This window comes from Myxine glutinosa, chromosome 8, assembly GCF_964187855.1.
Source record: "Myxine glutinosa chromosome 8, kmMyxGlut1.1, whole genome shotgun sequence".
NCBI lineage: Eukaryota > Metazoa > Chordata > Myxini > Myxiniformes > Myxinidae > Myxine > Myxine glutinosa.
In genome coordinates, this window is record NC_136268.1 from 95,970,720 (window position 1) to 95,986,916 (window position 16,197).

General features: G+C 42.8%; 1 protein-coding gene across 4 annotated transcripts in view; it reads right to left on the reverse strand.

Annotated features, from left to right (window-relative positions):
* Positions 1–16,197, reverse strand: part of HMCN1 (hemicentin 1) — a 451,947-nt gene that overhangs the window by 229,969 nt on the left and 205,781 nt on the right. For all 4 annotated transcript variants that reach the window (XR_013624351.1, XM_078783554.1, XM_078783553.1 and 1 more), the window contains exons 42-45: positions 12,795–12,920; positions 7,639–7,800; positions 6,997–7,287; positions 4,192–4,359 (exon numbers count right to left, since the gene is read on the reverse strand). Coding sequence is in view for 3 of the 4 variants with exons in the window: in XM_078783554.1 (XP_078639680.1) it covers positions 4,192–4,359; positions 6,997–7,287; positions 7,639–7,800; positions 12,795–12,920 (747 nt within the window). In the remaining variant the exon portion in view is untranslated. The remainder of the gene's footprint in view (positions 1–4,191; positions 4,360–6,996; positions 7,288–7,638; positions 7,801–12,794; positions 12,921–16,197) is intronic.

A 16,197-nucleotide genomic window follows, 5' to 3' on the forward strand; every position in this document is an offset into this window, starting at 1 on the left:
CATACACTCATTGCGAAATAGACACTTCTGTACTCACACACTCATTGCGGAATAGACACTTCTGTACTCACACACTCATTGCGGAATAGACACTTCTGTACTCACACACTCATTGCGGAATAGACACTTCTGTACTCACACACTCATTGCGGAATAGACACTTCTGTACTCACACACTCATTGCGGAATAGACACTTCTGTACTCACACACTCATTGCGGAATAGACACTTCTGGACTCACACAACACGTACTCATTGTGGAATAGAGACTTCCGTACTCACACACTCACACAACACGTACTCATTGTGGAATGTTGACTTCTGCACTCACACACTCACACCGAAAGAATATTTTGAAATAGCAGGATATTTCAAAACGTTATGGACGGATTTGGACGAAACTTGGTGGACAGGTTGTGTGTGTGATAAGGAAGAATTCATTCAATTTTGGTGAAGATCCGGATCCGGCTAGTATAACTTTTTAAGTGATTGTTCACCATTAGGAGATTGGGCTAAAACAATACAAAGCAGGATACCTCAAAAAGTTGTGGACGGATGATTTTGATTAAATGCGATTTTGTATTGTGATTTTCTGGTCTACTCTGGGATACAAAACGTAAACTGTTCACCTGGCGGAGGTGTTCTCTCTACTGAGTACCGTTCTAGTGAGATGTTTCTGTATTAATCCATTGAGGGAATTCATTGTTGTCCCAGAGCACAGAAGTCCATTTGAAACACCCGATATCGGTACCATCTGAGGGGGCAATACTTTATGGGTAATAAGTATAACTGTTTGGATCAATAACAGTAAATAACTACTTGATAACCTTTCCTCGAGATCAGATTAGTCTATTTATTTTGCATTTTTCTATCTCAACATGTTGACGTTTTTATGTATTTTGCGAATATCACCCAATGTGCTCATGGCACATTCCTATGAAGCTAATATCAGCCAGTAGCAGGTCAGAAGTATCCAAGATAGGTTGTTTGCACTATTGCAACTATCTTCCCACCCACAGGCACATTTTTGAGTTGGCTGTCAAATTGAGGCTCATTCGCATGTTCGATTTGGTCAAATTTGGGGGATTTATGAATGTATTTATGAACATGCAGTAATACCCCCATTTACGTCATCCGCTTTTACGTTGTTTCGCAAATACACCGTCATGTTATTAACACCAATTCTAAATATTCGGTGTCTCAATTCACGCTTATGTTGTTTTAAAAGCCATACTTTTTATTCCCGAGAATTTGCAGAACTTACAAGACTGATAAAGATGCCAGAATACATCGCGAAAGTTCCACAAAGGATCGCAAAATCCACAAAAGAAATACAGGTACTTTGCTTCACACATAAAGAAATGTACTCGACTGTCAATTGGCTAAGAGGCATTGTAAAAGTGTTAACATATAATTTAAATTAGATGTTATTCGTTGAATGGATGCTGGTGGATGTGTTCTTAATAAACGCTGGCATATTTATTGATTGGAGGCAAAGTTAATAACCCGGCAACATTAAAGTAGGGGTGAAAAGAAGACGTACCACCAACTTTGACCTCTTCCGGAAGAGGTTTGTTTTTATTGAAATGTCTGGTAATTGTTATGTTTTTTTAAATACGTGTGTGTACTTGAATATAACCGTCATTCATTAAAAAGGTAATATCATAGGTAAAAAGCAAAATATAATACCTGAAGTTGTGACGATAGGAACGCATCCCACACTTATTCCATTAATAATTATTATTAGAAAAACTACTTCGATTTTCATCGTTTCGATATTTGTCACACTTTTCAGGAACGTATTCAAGACATAAACCAGGGTCTCACATTAATGATATAAGCAATATTTAGGTGCCCAATTGCTATATTGGATCAGTCAACCAGATTTATCTGGTTTGCAGGGAATCAAAAAGTATGACCATATGTTTGATTTAAAAAAAGTAATTTTTTTTTTTTTTGTATACAAGATTGAGGCTCGTGAAAGAGCTAACATTAATCACACAGAAAGACAAACCGACACATAAAACATATTATAAGGGGAGCGGTAGACAAGATGGGGAGAGAGGGGGAAGGACACTCTTCCGGAAGCTTTTTCCTTCCCACATCCTTTTCCTTCCCACATCCTTTTCCTTCCCACATCCTTTTCCTTCCCACATCCCCTAAAAATGATAAAGGCAGCCATAAATACATGAATTTTGCAAACAATTCTCCATATTAATTACTTTAATATCTGATGTTATGTATATACAGGAAAGTATTTTATTGGGAATATATTTTATCATATTTAGTCATAAGTAGCCCATTCCCCGAGCAGCGGAACACAGGATTTTGCAATCACTTCTGTGTGTCTGTCTGTCTGTCTGTCTGTCTGCTTGTCCGGGCCGTATTTTTTTCAACCACTTGAGCTTTTGTCATCAAATTTTCAAGAAAGCTTTATTATGAGAATATGGAGAAGAGAAATGAATAATTTCATCAAAAGGTCAAAGGAAATGTCAATTTTCATCCAAATGGCCTGGAAATTTTAAGAATTCGCATATAGGATAATTGATACATTGCTTTTGAGATCAAAAGGTGAAGGTCGCCTAAAATCGTCAATTGTTTTGTATTTTAAAAAAATCTGTTTTCGTCAAGTTTAGCATACTGAAGAAGAAGAAGTCTGAATTCCAAAACGGACAATGAGGAGCTTTGCATTTCCAAATGCTTTCTTGCTGCATTTACTATATCTCATCATGACCTACTACTTGTATATTGCAGTTCAAGATTGTTACCCTTTCCCGTCTTTGAGGAAGACAGCGGCAGGCTGCCGTGGAAGAGGGCATGCATGAACTGTGTCATCTCATTCATTGAGATCCATCCATAATGAAGAGCCAGATTCAAAATTGGTGTCACCAAAAAAAACTTTCATTGCTGAGAATTTGTAATAACCTAAGACATTTCAGCTATTCGTTTTTAATTCCTTGGAAAAAAATTCTAAAATAGAATTTCGACTTTGACATTATGGGGTATTATGTGGAGATCAGTGACAAGAAATCTCAATTTAATCCATTTTTCATTCAGGCTGTAACACAACAAAATGTGAAAAAAGTCACGGGGTGTGAATACTTTCTGAAGGCACTGTATCTGGGGAAATTCAAGCCATGCATTATAAATTCCATATTTTGGCTGCAATTTCTGGTTAGGAGAAGGGGAAAATCCTATAACTTCGGTAAAAAATTGTCGATTTTCATAAATTTTGCTTTCCTGCAACCCACAAACATGGTGTACTCAAGGTCAGTATCACGAGGGCACTTATACTTGACCAGAATATTTTTTGTGAAACGTATTCAACAAAATCGACAGATAGTGTCTTTTTGCTTTCACCATATAGATTATAGATGGTGCGTATATTCAAGAGATGATTAACTACCAATAAGCTGCCACTCTGCAATGATTATCATATCAAAATAGCATATGTATATGTATCTACATATATATCTATATATATATAAAGCAGAAAAGTATGTTTGTTTGTTTGTTTGTTTGTCCTCTTATAACTCGAGTACTACTCATCGCAGGGCAAAACCAAAGGCATATTCGGAATCAGTACGTCTCAGAGCAACTACAGCACACCTTAAAATTAAAAAAACTTCGCGTTTTAAAATTATGACGTCATCAGCGTATTTCGGAACGTTAATTTTTAAACTTCATATTCGAAATCAGTACGTCCCAGAGAAACTTCGTAAGGTTAATTTTTCAACTTCATCCGATTGACATGGGACCAACGGCATGTGACAGAGAGTGAAACATTTATTTGCCGACAATGACTTCCGACTTCCGGGTTCGGAATGCGGGACCAATGCCATTTGACAGGGAATAAAAAATAAATGCGAAATTCAATTGACGACAATGACTTCCGACTTGACTCCCCCCTCCCCCTCCCCTCCCCCCCTCCCCCCTCCCCATCTCCCCTCCCCTCCCCCCTTCCCCCCTCCCCCTCCTCCCTTTCCCCCTCCCCCTCCCCTTCCCCCTCCCCCTCCCCCCACCGCTCCCCCTTCCCCTCCTCCCCTCCCCCTCCTCCCCTTAGCAGGGGACAGGCTAACGAGAATTTGCCCATCCAGATGGTACCAATAAGTGCAATTTCTGGTTTGGGCCCATGGAGTAACAACGTGTTTGAGCTGCGCCAATGCGCAAGTACCGGTATCTGTTACGCACCGAGGAGTTTCCGAGCCTCAGCGTGACTGGACAAAGGCTTGTTGTCTTTTAACCACGTAATGACAGGTGGTGGACTTCCAGTCACCTGACACTCCAGCAACACAGAGCTACCCACATTCACCGTCAGGTTACTCGTACCACCATCATTCGCCTCCATGCTGGGTGGACCTGTGGGTCAGAGTTGCATCAGCTGAGCAGCAGAACCTTTGTGAAGTTGTATTAAAATGCTGCAACAAAACCTTTTATACTCTTACAAAAAATGTAAAAATAGTATATCCAACAATTCGTAATTTATAATTTCCAAAACCATTCAACAAGTCTTTTTCAACAAGTTTTCATTTCAACAAGACCTCAAGCTTTTGGGTCTCACTATCTGCCATGATCTTTCCTGGGAAAACCACATTTCCAAGCTGGTCTCCAAAGCCAATTTGGCAGATGATCACGCACAAAGGCAAAAGGCAGGAATATATTTTTTTGCTGTTAAATACATGTTTATCTTAAAATAAATACGGGGGATAAAGAAGGACAGGACGATCAATAAATACAGAACAGACCTGGTAGTCAAAAGACACAAGAAAATAAATGATAGGGGGGAGCAAACACGATTTTATTTACAAAGGAAACAAGAAAGAGCAATCAGAGATTGCAGATTGCAGACAAGGATGTGTTTTCAGTGGTTTTTAAGGCTTTTGAGTTAAAACAAATATGGCGGCCGAACCACCTGACTGATGACGTCATCATTTTTTTTTCTCCAGCAATTTATCCCGATATGATGCTCAAGAAATTTCATCTTGATCGGATGAAGTTTTGTACTTTTCGAATTATGACGTCATAATGGAGGCACCTATGACATCATAATTAACAGATGTTATTCCACATGGAGAGTTCTTCACAATTAGCCATGTCTCAATTTTTTCTATGCAGCGCTTTCGGAGATATAAGAGGTGCAAAATTTTTCTGTTTTCCAAGATGGCGCCAATAACACGTGCCCAATGACGTCATAATTATCATTAAAAATTATACAGGTGGATTTGCACTTATGGTGGAAATTTCCTGTCAATTGGACCAACGGTTGCAGAGAAAAGTATATTTATTCTGTGCTGACAAACAAACAAACAGACAGACAAACAAACAAACAGGAAGACATCATGCGGAGCACGATACTTGCAAAATCCGCCCCCCAACCCCTCCCCAAGAAAAAAAATTGCATTGATACAGCAAATGGTCCATTTCATCAAGATTAAAATTGACAATCTTGATCAAAGCTCGGGTCAATAGGAAGAAAAGTGATGATTTTTCAGATGAAAAATGATTTTGGAAGGTTGACCTTGAGTTGACCTTTGACCTTTTGACCTCAAAAATAGTTCGTTTTCATATTTAGTGACAATGTGCAAATGCTGTTCAATTTTCAAGTCAATTGGATGAAAATTGAGGATTTTAGCAATTTGGCCTACGTTGACCTTTTGGCCTATGTTGACCTCAAAAATACTTGGTGGTTGAATTCAGTGACCAGATATGCAAGTCCTCTTAAAATTTGAAGTCAATTGGATGATAAATGAGGATTTTAGAAATTTGGCCTATGTTGACCTTTTGGCCTATGTTGACCTCAAAAATACTTGGTGGTTGAATTCAGTGACCATATATGCAAGTCCTCTTCAAATTTCAAGTCAATCGGATGAAAATTGAGGATTTTCGAAATTTGGCCTTTGTTGACCTTTTGGCCTAAGTTGACCTCAAAAATACTTGGTGGTTGAATTCAGTGACCAGATATGCAAGTCCTCTTAAAATTTCAAGTCAATCGGATGAAAATTGAGGATTTTAGAAATTTAGCAAAGTTGGTGACCTTTGGCCCATGTTGACCTTTTGACCTATTGACCCCAAAACAATAGGCTTCCTGCTTTTGACCAACTCTACCATTTGGTGAAGTTTCGTGAAGATCGGTTGAAAATTGTGACCTGTAGGCCGGTGACAAACAAACAGACAAACAGACAAACAGACAGACAAACGGACTCAAATGCGATACCCTCTCCTTTGGCGAGGGTAATAAATAACCCTCTATGGTGCTGACAATACTAGATTCACACAGCGAAGGGAGCAGGAGAGGACGTTAGGCAGCCACGGGTTATTCTTGGGCTGGTGTTGTGCACATTGGCATGGCACAAGACGAAGTGTAGTCCTGGGCAGACGAATGGCGACAAGGAGGCCAGGGCACAAGGGAATGGCTATGAGGAGCAATGTCGATGCGACTCTAAAATGGGCCTTTTGTGGGGAGCGACAGAACAAAGAGAGGGTTGTTAGCTCCTTGAAAATCAAACGCTCAACTGCTGTGCTCATGCATGGCACGTCATTTATGCTCCACATCGACCGCTTTTCCAGCATCTGGTCTGGTCCCATAATTAGTTGCTGGAGTTTGTGGGTGGCTCCATCTTCAGGGCCCCTCGCAAAAAGTGTTCCACCCCTCTCCTGGGCCCTACAGCTTACTCCTCCGCTATGGCCCGTTGTCTTTTGGCGAAAACAGCCCGTGATGTTGTCTATTTGTGCCAAAAGTCCTCCAGCTAGCCTCACATGTAAACGAGGTTTCACACAACACAACCTTTCCGCATTCGCCTCTGAGGTTTGCAATCACCACCTCCTCAATGCACGTTTTACCATACGACTTACCTCTAACAGATATCTAATACAAGAGTAAATCTAACCTACTCTAGCACACAGTCCATACTATTCTTAACACAATCTATCTTTGGATGCATCCCCTCCTCCCTTCCATGTAGCAGTATTCACAAAGTGACTTGATGTTACACATACTGTGCACGATGACATCAAACGTTCGCTCAGCCTGGCCTGCTAGGTTAATGGCCATACAGGTGTAGCGGCCTGCGTCGGTCTCCATGATCTGCAGCAACCGAAGCTCTACACCATCTGCCAGGAAACCGACTCGGCTGGCATTGGCTGGTGGAAGTAATCTTCCATCTTTGAACCAACGCAGAGCGGGAAGCGGTACACCTTCAGCGTGACACTTGAGTGTAATGTTCTCTCCGATTGACACAGTCATGCTCGTGACACCACCGATGCTGTTCACACCTAGCGTAGGTCTCGCTAGGAAAAATGGCGTGAAATCGAAAGAATAATTTGAGAATATCAATCAAGATTTACACAAGAAAGCAAAATTGTATTCACTTGCAAATATTAATTTATGTCAACAACTTTAGTCAAAAAGGAAAAGCTTTTAGTTTTATAAGATTGCTATCGTAATTGAACCAATGGATATTATAGGATTTTCACCTTGTCTGTTCTACGTCATACGTTTCTATAATTACAATGGCAGGAACAACATGGAGATCCCATGGCCATGATGGAGATTCCTGGTTGTGTTGTTCAATCGACTCTATAATGTTTGAATCACATCCTGCTTTTCCACAATGTGCACTGTACTTTCAATTGGCTTACTGTACACGTGCAGTGTATAATGCTTTGTGGCATTCCCCGCAGTATTTGAGGCATGGCAGGAGTAGTCTGCAGAGTCCGTTGCCGTCGCTGTAGTGATATGCAGGATGCGTCCTCCCGAAAGGATCCGGATACGACCATCTTGGCCTTCGGAAAGAGGGATTCCTGGAAAAAAGGAACGCAGTTTCCCCTCATCTTCTGTACGAATAAGCTCTGTTAATCAAATGAAATACCACATAGAGCATTGGAGCCATCAGGAGTACCCTGGTAGACAACAACAACAACAGGCATTTTAAGGCTATTTTCCCTGCTAGAGCAGGGGTTAGCCTTGCGGGCCCCATGACAATCTTCTCCATTTTGCCCTATTTACTACATCTCCCCTTGTTAACCCCCTTGCCCGCATTTCTTTTTCCACCACCTTTAGCCAAGTCTTTCTCGGACCAACGGTTGCAGAAACCAATGGTTGCTTGTCTTCCCCATCCTCCACTGCCTTCTACATTCATTTCCATAATTCTTCTCAACCAGTCACTTTCATCCTTCCTCAACACATGACCAAACCATCTCAATCTATTTCTCTTCACAGCATCCATCACAGGTTCTATTCCCATCATCTTTCGCAATTCATCATTTATCTTCCTCTCTCTCAATGATACAACACACATCCACCGAACCATTCGCATTTCCACCCTTTCCAGCCATCGTTGCTGCTCTACGTTCATTACCCATGTCTCGCTCCCATAAATCATCACACTTCTCACACATGCAGCATACACCTTTCCCTTCAGCTTCAACGACACTCCCCTCCTCGTCAGCACGCCACTCAGTTCCCGAAACTTCTTCCATGCACATCTCACTTGAGCAACCGTTGCCGAGTCTGATCCACCTTCTCCATTCAGCATGTCTCCTAGGTAGCAAAATGTTTTCACACCTTCCAGCTTCACGCCATCTCCAAGAACCAACTCAACATTTCCTCCATCTGCAGCTCCCTCTGTGCACACCTTACACTTGAATGTAGCTGCCACACTGGTTAATGACACTCTCAGACCACTACATTTTTGATGAACCCACTCTGTGCACATTGTACATTGAATGGAGTTCACTCCGCCACCCTTCCTGCACACAGCATACGGCCAGTTCCCAGTTCTTTCCACCTCACCACATGCTTTACCACTTGCCATCACCTTCGTCTTTCCGATACTCACCTTCAGACCTTTTGCAACACACATTCCTTCCACTTGTTCATCTTCTCCTTCAGTCCATCCATACTTTCCACAATCAACACCAGATCATCTGCATACAACAACTCCCACGGTAAACCCTCCTTTACGTTCCGAGCCAGGACCTCCATCGTGGACTTAGTACCGAGCCAGCTACAAATAGTAGTGGAGCTAGTACCGACCCCTGATGCACTCCCACCTTCACCTCAAACTCACCACTGTTCCCGTCCTTCGTCCTTACAGCTGTGCGCGCTCTCTCGTACATTGCCATCACTACTCTGATCAACCATTCCTCCACTCCTAACTTCCTCAATGCCCATGTCACAACTTCACGTGGAACCCTATCGAATGCTTTCTCCAGATCAACAAACCCAAGAAACAACTTCTTCATCTTCTCCATGTACTTCTCCTGCAACTGCCTTACAATAAAAAGCGCGTCTGTCGTTCCTCTTCCTGGCATAAATCCAAACTGTATTTCGTCAATCTTCACTTTCTTCCTTATCCTCCTCTCCAACACCCTTTCCAATACCCTCATTCCATGCTCTAATAACTTTGTCGTTCCATATGAGCCACAGTCCAGAGGGGCACCTTTCCCCTTGTATGGAGGGACAAGGGTACGCAGTTCCAAATCCCCTGGAATGCGGCATTCTTTCACCACCAGATTACAGATCTCTGTCATTCACTTCACACCCCAACTTCCTGCTGCCTTCAACATATCTCCCACAAATCCCGTCGGCCCTCCCACTTTTCTACTCTTCATTGCTTTTATCGCTTCCTCAACTTCCTTCTCAGTTATCTTCTCTGCCGGTCCTAAAACTGGGTTACTCTCGATGTTGCTGGCCCATTCATTCTCTGCATTCAACAGCATTTCCATATATCTCTTCCATCTTCTTTTAATTCCATCAGGGTCCACAACGATTTGTCCCACTTCATCCTTCAAGCAACTCACCCCCATCACATCGCACCTCTCTTTTGCTATCTGCTTTGCAATCCTGAATAACGCTCTCTGACCCTCTTCCAAATCCAAGCGTTCTCCGAACATTTTCCTACATGCCTCCTGCACCTTTGCTACCTCTTTCTTTGCAGCCTTCTTGGCTGGCTTATAACTTTCATGCTCTGCTGTTTCTGCGCCCATACCCTTCCCTTCTGCCACTCCTTGAACTTCTTCCTCTTCTCGTCAATCCTCTTTCCAACTTCATCATCCCACCACCATGTTTCCGTGTGCCTCGGTGGTCCTTTAGTCCATCCACATACCTCACGAACGGCTCACAACAGACTATCTTTCATTGTCATCCAACCACTTTCAAGCTCAACCACATCATCCTCGACCATACTCAGCCTCACTTTTAATGCCTCCCTCACTGGAACCTCTTTCAACCTCCACACCTTCATTCTCGGTTGGTACTTCACCCGCCGAGCTCTCCTCACATCTTTCACCCTTATGTCGCAGACAACCAAGTGGTGCTGTGAAACAGCCTCCTCACTCAGGATCACCTTTGTGTCCCGGAGGTGCCCGCTATCTCGCCTACGCACCATCAGTAGTCAACGATTGTCCTCGACCCACCTGTCGTGTATGTGACAAGCTTATTATCCGCTTTCTGGAACTGAGTATTACAAATCAACAAATCAGCTCCATCAGCAAATTCCAAAATCCTTTCACTTTCTCCATTCCTCACACCATATCCATAACCCCCACGAACTCCCTCAAAACCATCTATACTCCTTCCTACATGTCCATTTAGGTCTCCACCTACCACAACAACTTCCTCATCTTTCACGTTTTCCATCAGCTTCTCTATGGCACACCAGAACCTGTCCTTCTCTTCATCGCTCCGATCGACCCACGGAGCATATCCTGAGATGACGTTCACCACGAGCTTTCCAATCATCATTTTCACCATCATCAACCTTTCACTCTCTAGTCACATTCACCACACTGTCTACAAACCCCTCAGAAAACTAGACACCAACACCATTCACGCCCTCCGGGCACCCTTGCCACACAAACTTGTATTTCTGTCCCTGCCTACCCTTCACCATTCTCATGCCACTTCCCTTCCATCTCGTCTCCTGCACACAACATACTGTATGTCCACTCTTCTTCTGACCAATACTTCCACCACTTCTCCTGATCTCCCTGTCATTGTCCCTACATTCCATGTCCCAAACCTCAGAAACCGATCTCCACATGGGTCATCAGACATTTCGTTGTCATAAATGGAGTGATTTCCACCCTTGCTTCGATTGGGTTCCCCACCTTGAGTTTTGACGAGAGGGGGTGAGGACCCCCATGGGGTGCTTCGGGCTGTACCCTGCCCATGTGTAATTGTAATTGTCATGGTTTCCTTCTTGAGGCAATGTTTTATGGCCGGATGCCCTTTCTGACACCAACCCTTTTAGTCGCCCCTTACGACATGCAGGGATATGGTGTACCTATTCTAAACCTGGGAACACACCGGGTAAACGAAAAAAAAAAAAAGAGTGAACCGGGTAAAAGGTAAATATTGCCTTATTTCTCCATCTTAGGTGCAAAAGACAGAGTCCCGGAACAGTTTGGTGTGACTGGGTAGGGTGGGTACAGCAAGCGAAGATTTGGGTACACAATGCTTGGAAGCAAACATAGAATTGAGGCATTTGGCCTTCTCATGAGCTGAGTCAGCTGTGGTGCCATTTGAAGAGATTGAAGGGATGGAAGGGGAGCATACTCCAGAGACAGACTAAACAAGGCACCACCATGTATTAAAGGAGGAGACAAGTTTGAAAGTTCAACCTTGAGGTTGGACAGATGTTGTTTTCTGGCTGATCTCCTGAGTGGACACAGAATTGGTGTAGGTTTTCTGGAATGATATGAGATTGCCTTTGGTTGGGTTTGCTTTCCAGGAAGAGAAGGCAAGTTGTTTCAGAGCAACTGCCGTCTTTCACCCCGCGATTCATTGGACCATGTCTGGGAAGAAGGTTACGATAATTGAAGACGAGATGGGATGGATCTTTGCATCAGAGAAAGCAAGGTACTATGGAAGAATTCCCAGGCTGAGTTGATATCCAGGATGGTAGATATAGGAGACCAGTCCTAAATTGAGAAGGCTGCTTGCAGTCCCTTCCAATCTGCCTGAGTGAACTGCCAGACTCGCTGGCGTTGAGGCAGCTCTCTGAGAATAGCCAGAGAGATGTTGATTCTCACAAGCACATGATCAGATGAACCAATTGGAGCAAAGGAAGAACAGGAGACATTTGCGGGGAAGTCATTACCAAGTCCAGAAGGGAGGATTTGCCATTGAGATAAATCTAGGTCAGTAAGTTCACAAATCGAGTCAGTCCCACGAGTCACAGAGGTCCTTTGCTGATGTGCCGTGGCTGGTGTGAGATGTATCAACACCAGGCTAATTGGCATGGTGACAATTTAACTCGCCACATAAAATTAATGGCAATAAGAGAATCACTTCACCTGGATAAAACAACCTGAAACTGCATCATCCCATCAGCAACATTTGGAAGCTTACTTTACAAACATAAAGTTATTTTTAAAAACAAATCCACAAATATAATAAATCCACATACCGGTAATTAAAAGTATAATTTTGTTGAAAATTCACCCTTTAAATGTATGACTATTGCAAATGATTGTCATGTGAAGGTTTGGGATAATAGTGGAAGGAGCAATGAGTCAAATCTGTTTACACAAAAACCAAGAATGATTTCGTAATATCATGTGGGTCAAATATGTGGACACCATTTTATTACACACAATGCTAAATCACCATCCACAATGTAACAGAAAGGAAGGAGAAGTACGTTCCTGAGGTACCTATTCGATATTTGTGAGATAATGGCAATATGTTAAGTTCTAAATATATTTTTTCTCTTGTGCACAATTTTCCATGACGTTCCTGCATTTTCTGAAGTGCAGCTTGGAACTCCGCACATTGTTCACGTTAAACCCACCTGACTTCATCCATGTGAGGGACGGTGGAGGGACGCCTGTGGATTCACACATGAGTCTTATTACATTGCCCTCCACCACAGTCACTCGACTCCCTTGTCCAGAGTCAAGGATCATCCTTGGAGGTACTGAAAAGATAATGTTGTTGGATTACTTTTTAAATTAATAAACAGATCTTCCTGATAAATAAGAGTGTGTGTGTGTGTGTGTGTGTGTGTGTGTGTGTGTGTGTGTGTGTGTGTGTGTGTGTGTGTGTGTGTGTGTGTTTGTGAAGCCTTTTCTTTGATTTCTATAAAATTCCACACCTCTGTGTGTATGTACGTACTGTATGTATGTATGTATGTATGTATGTATGTATGTATGTATGTATGTGTATGTATGGGTGTGTGTATGTATGCACGTATGTACTGTATGTATGTACCATATGTATGTGTATATATGTATGTATGTATGTGTATGTATGTACCGTATGTATGTACAATATGTATGTATGTGCAGTATGCATGTACTGTATGTATGTACTGTATGTATGTATGTACTGTATGTATGTACTGTATGTATGTACTGTATGTATATATGTATGTATGTATGTATGTATGTATGTATGTATGTATACTTATGTGTATGCCCGGTCACAACTCCAATCCTTCCTCACAATGGTGATGAGAGAAATAGAGAAGACTTTGTACTGACCGGCTAACAGGCCTCTGACATTTCAAGGAAGGACCAGAATGGGTCTAAACACAGGTCGTTGTACAGGATGGCCTGAAAGTCCCTTTATCCCTGCTACATTTCTCGCACCTCCATCCCTCCCTTCCACTCTGCCCTCACACACCATGGTATGCGGCAATACTGACTCAATGACGTGGGAGTCAGGAGGGAGTTAGACGCCATGGTGGACACAAATGGTTACAGTGTTGAAGAGTGGATGGTTGCTTGTGTTTGGGTGCATGAAAGGGTACAAATAGGCCAAATAATTGCTCAAGTGAGGACAGCTTTCGCTTAATGTCTTGGAAATCATTCACGATCATGAAGCAGATGTTGTTAAAGTGGGGAAAATGGGATTTTGAAAAAGGAAATTTGAAGGACAATAAAAGCAGTGGAAGACCGGTAACAAAAAACAAAAACACGCACTGCTGTGTTGGCATCAGTTGACCGGTCACCGAGAAAGACAGCCAGTGAACTTGGCAAACCACTATGAAAAACTCACATGAAAAAAGATCTTCAGGTGAAATCCTGGCATCCATCATTTGTGAATGAACAAATGATTTTAAGTTGAAGAATGAATGCCTTACTGTGGAGGGATAACGCGACTTTCGGGCCATCCTGTATAATCGCATCACTTGGCTCATCCCTTTGCATGCTGGCCTCCAGAGAGCTTGCTGACTGCAACTTGCAGCCAAAATAAAACGAGGATTTCCTGGCTGGTTTATGGGTTCATGGAATGGAAGGTCGTTAATATATCATTTCTGTTGATCATCCTTGCTGAGACCGACCATCAGGGCACTGAAGTGAGTTAAGCTGAAGACCGCTGAACAGAAGAGGATTGCAGAGATACCCAGTGACTGTGGCAGCTCAGCAGGAAGCAACGTGATTTGGAAATGTGATTTACCAAGTTGGAGAGAATGTAATGCTGTTAGGTAGTTAGCCAACACCTGAGCCAGAACAGCAGAGACAGTCAGACAGAGAAGAGTGGGAACTGTCATAGTACCCACTGGCCGAGGCACAGTGATATAGAAGGAAGGAATAGTCACAATGGAAGGATTGGTGCTCAAGACTGATCAGTGGTTACGCTCAAGAAAAGGAGGATCTGCATGTGTTAAGTTGCTACGCAACCAACAACTTGCTATGGCGAAACTAGGTTTAGCTGATCAAACAATCAAGATCATGTGATTCTTTTACCAAAATATGGAGGCTAAAATCCACATGAATGGAACCTTCCCAGGTGGTGATCATGTCAACAATGGCCTGAGAGAAGGATACTGCATGACACCAGCACTTTTCGATCTGTATGCTTACCTTGTGATAGAACACGAGGATGCGCAAATTGATAAGATATAATGAGTGGGAATGTCTAAAGTATAAAAATGACAGGAAGCTGTTCGAAAATTACACAACCAGGCCTGGTACAGAGATGTCCACACAAAGGTAACCAGTTAGTTAATGGAGACATTGGCCTCCAAGTTAGGAACACCAAAACAAAGCTTACAGTAACCTTAAGGGAAGCAACGGAAGAGGACCAATTGCTTATACCTGTGAATGACTTGACCTCCAGTTGGGAAACAAATTTCCATACTTCTGGATCTGTGATTCCATCAACAGAAATCGTGGACTCGGGCATTGACAAATAAATCATGCAGGCTTCCTATATACTCGTATAAGGCATTATTCATGGCTAGCAACATGAAAGTGATGAGAAAACGTTTGGTATACGAGGCAAGTATGCTCTCTTTGCTACTACATGGATGTCAAAGCAGGATCCACCGAAGGAAATATTTGAGAAAGTTCCACTACTTTTATCACAGTTGCATATACACTATAGAAGGCATCTATAAACAAACAAGGATGGACTGAAACGTCACAAGGAATGAGGTAATCATGGGAGAGTTCTCAAAAAAGTAGGATAGTTACGAAATGTCAGCTTGGCCACAAAACCTACCTGCCTGACTGTCACACGTACGTCATACGTCAACCCGATACACACGATGGGCCATGGAGAAGATTTTTTTTAATTTTTTTTGTGTACAAGATCGAGGCTCGTGTAAGAGCTAGCATTAATCACAAAAAGACAAACTGACACACAAAACATATGATAAAGGGAGCGGGAGACAAGATGGGGAGAGAGGGGAAGCACACAAGTACAACATTTCAGAGCAGGGACATCGGGAGATCTGTGGGAGGGAGAGGGCTTGGGGGGAGGAGGCACGGGAAGGGGGGGGGATGTGGGAGAGGTATAAAACACATGGACACCGCTAGGACATCCAGGAAAGAAGTCGGAATTTCAAAAAAGTGGATCTGGGGTGAATTAACGGGGGTAGAAAAGATCAAGGTTTTGGATGGGGGAAGACAAGAGATGGTGGTGAACAGCTGTTTTAAAGACCTGGAGGGAGGAATGGGATTGAAGAGATTGTGGGAGTTTGTTCCATAGGTGGGGGAAAAGAGGAATGAAAGAGTGAAGGTGAGCAGAGAGTCTTGATTTTGACAGTTTAACCATAAGAGGGTTGCTGGCAGATCTTGTGCGACCTGTAGGAATATTTGGGGGACAGAGCCCAGAGAGAGCTGGGGGAGCAAGGCCGGAGAGGAGTCGGTGGAAGAAAGAAAGACCACCAACCTGCCTGCGGTGAGTGAGTGAAAGGCCCTCGGAGTTAGGTTCATCATGGGAGATTCCAATGATTCTGAACGCTT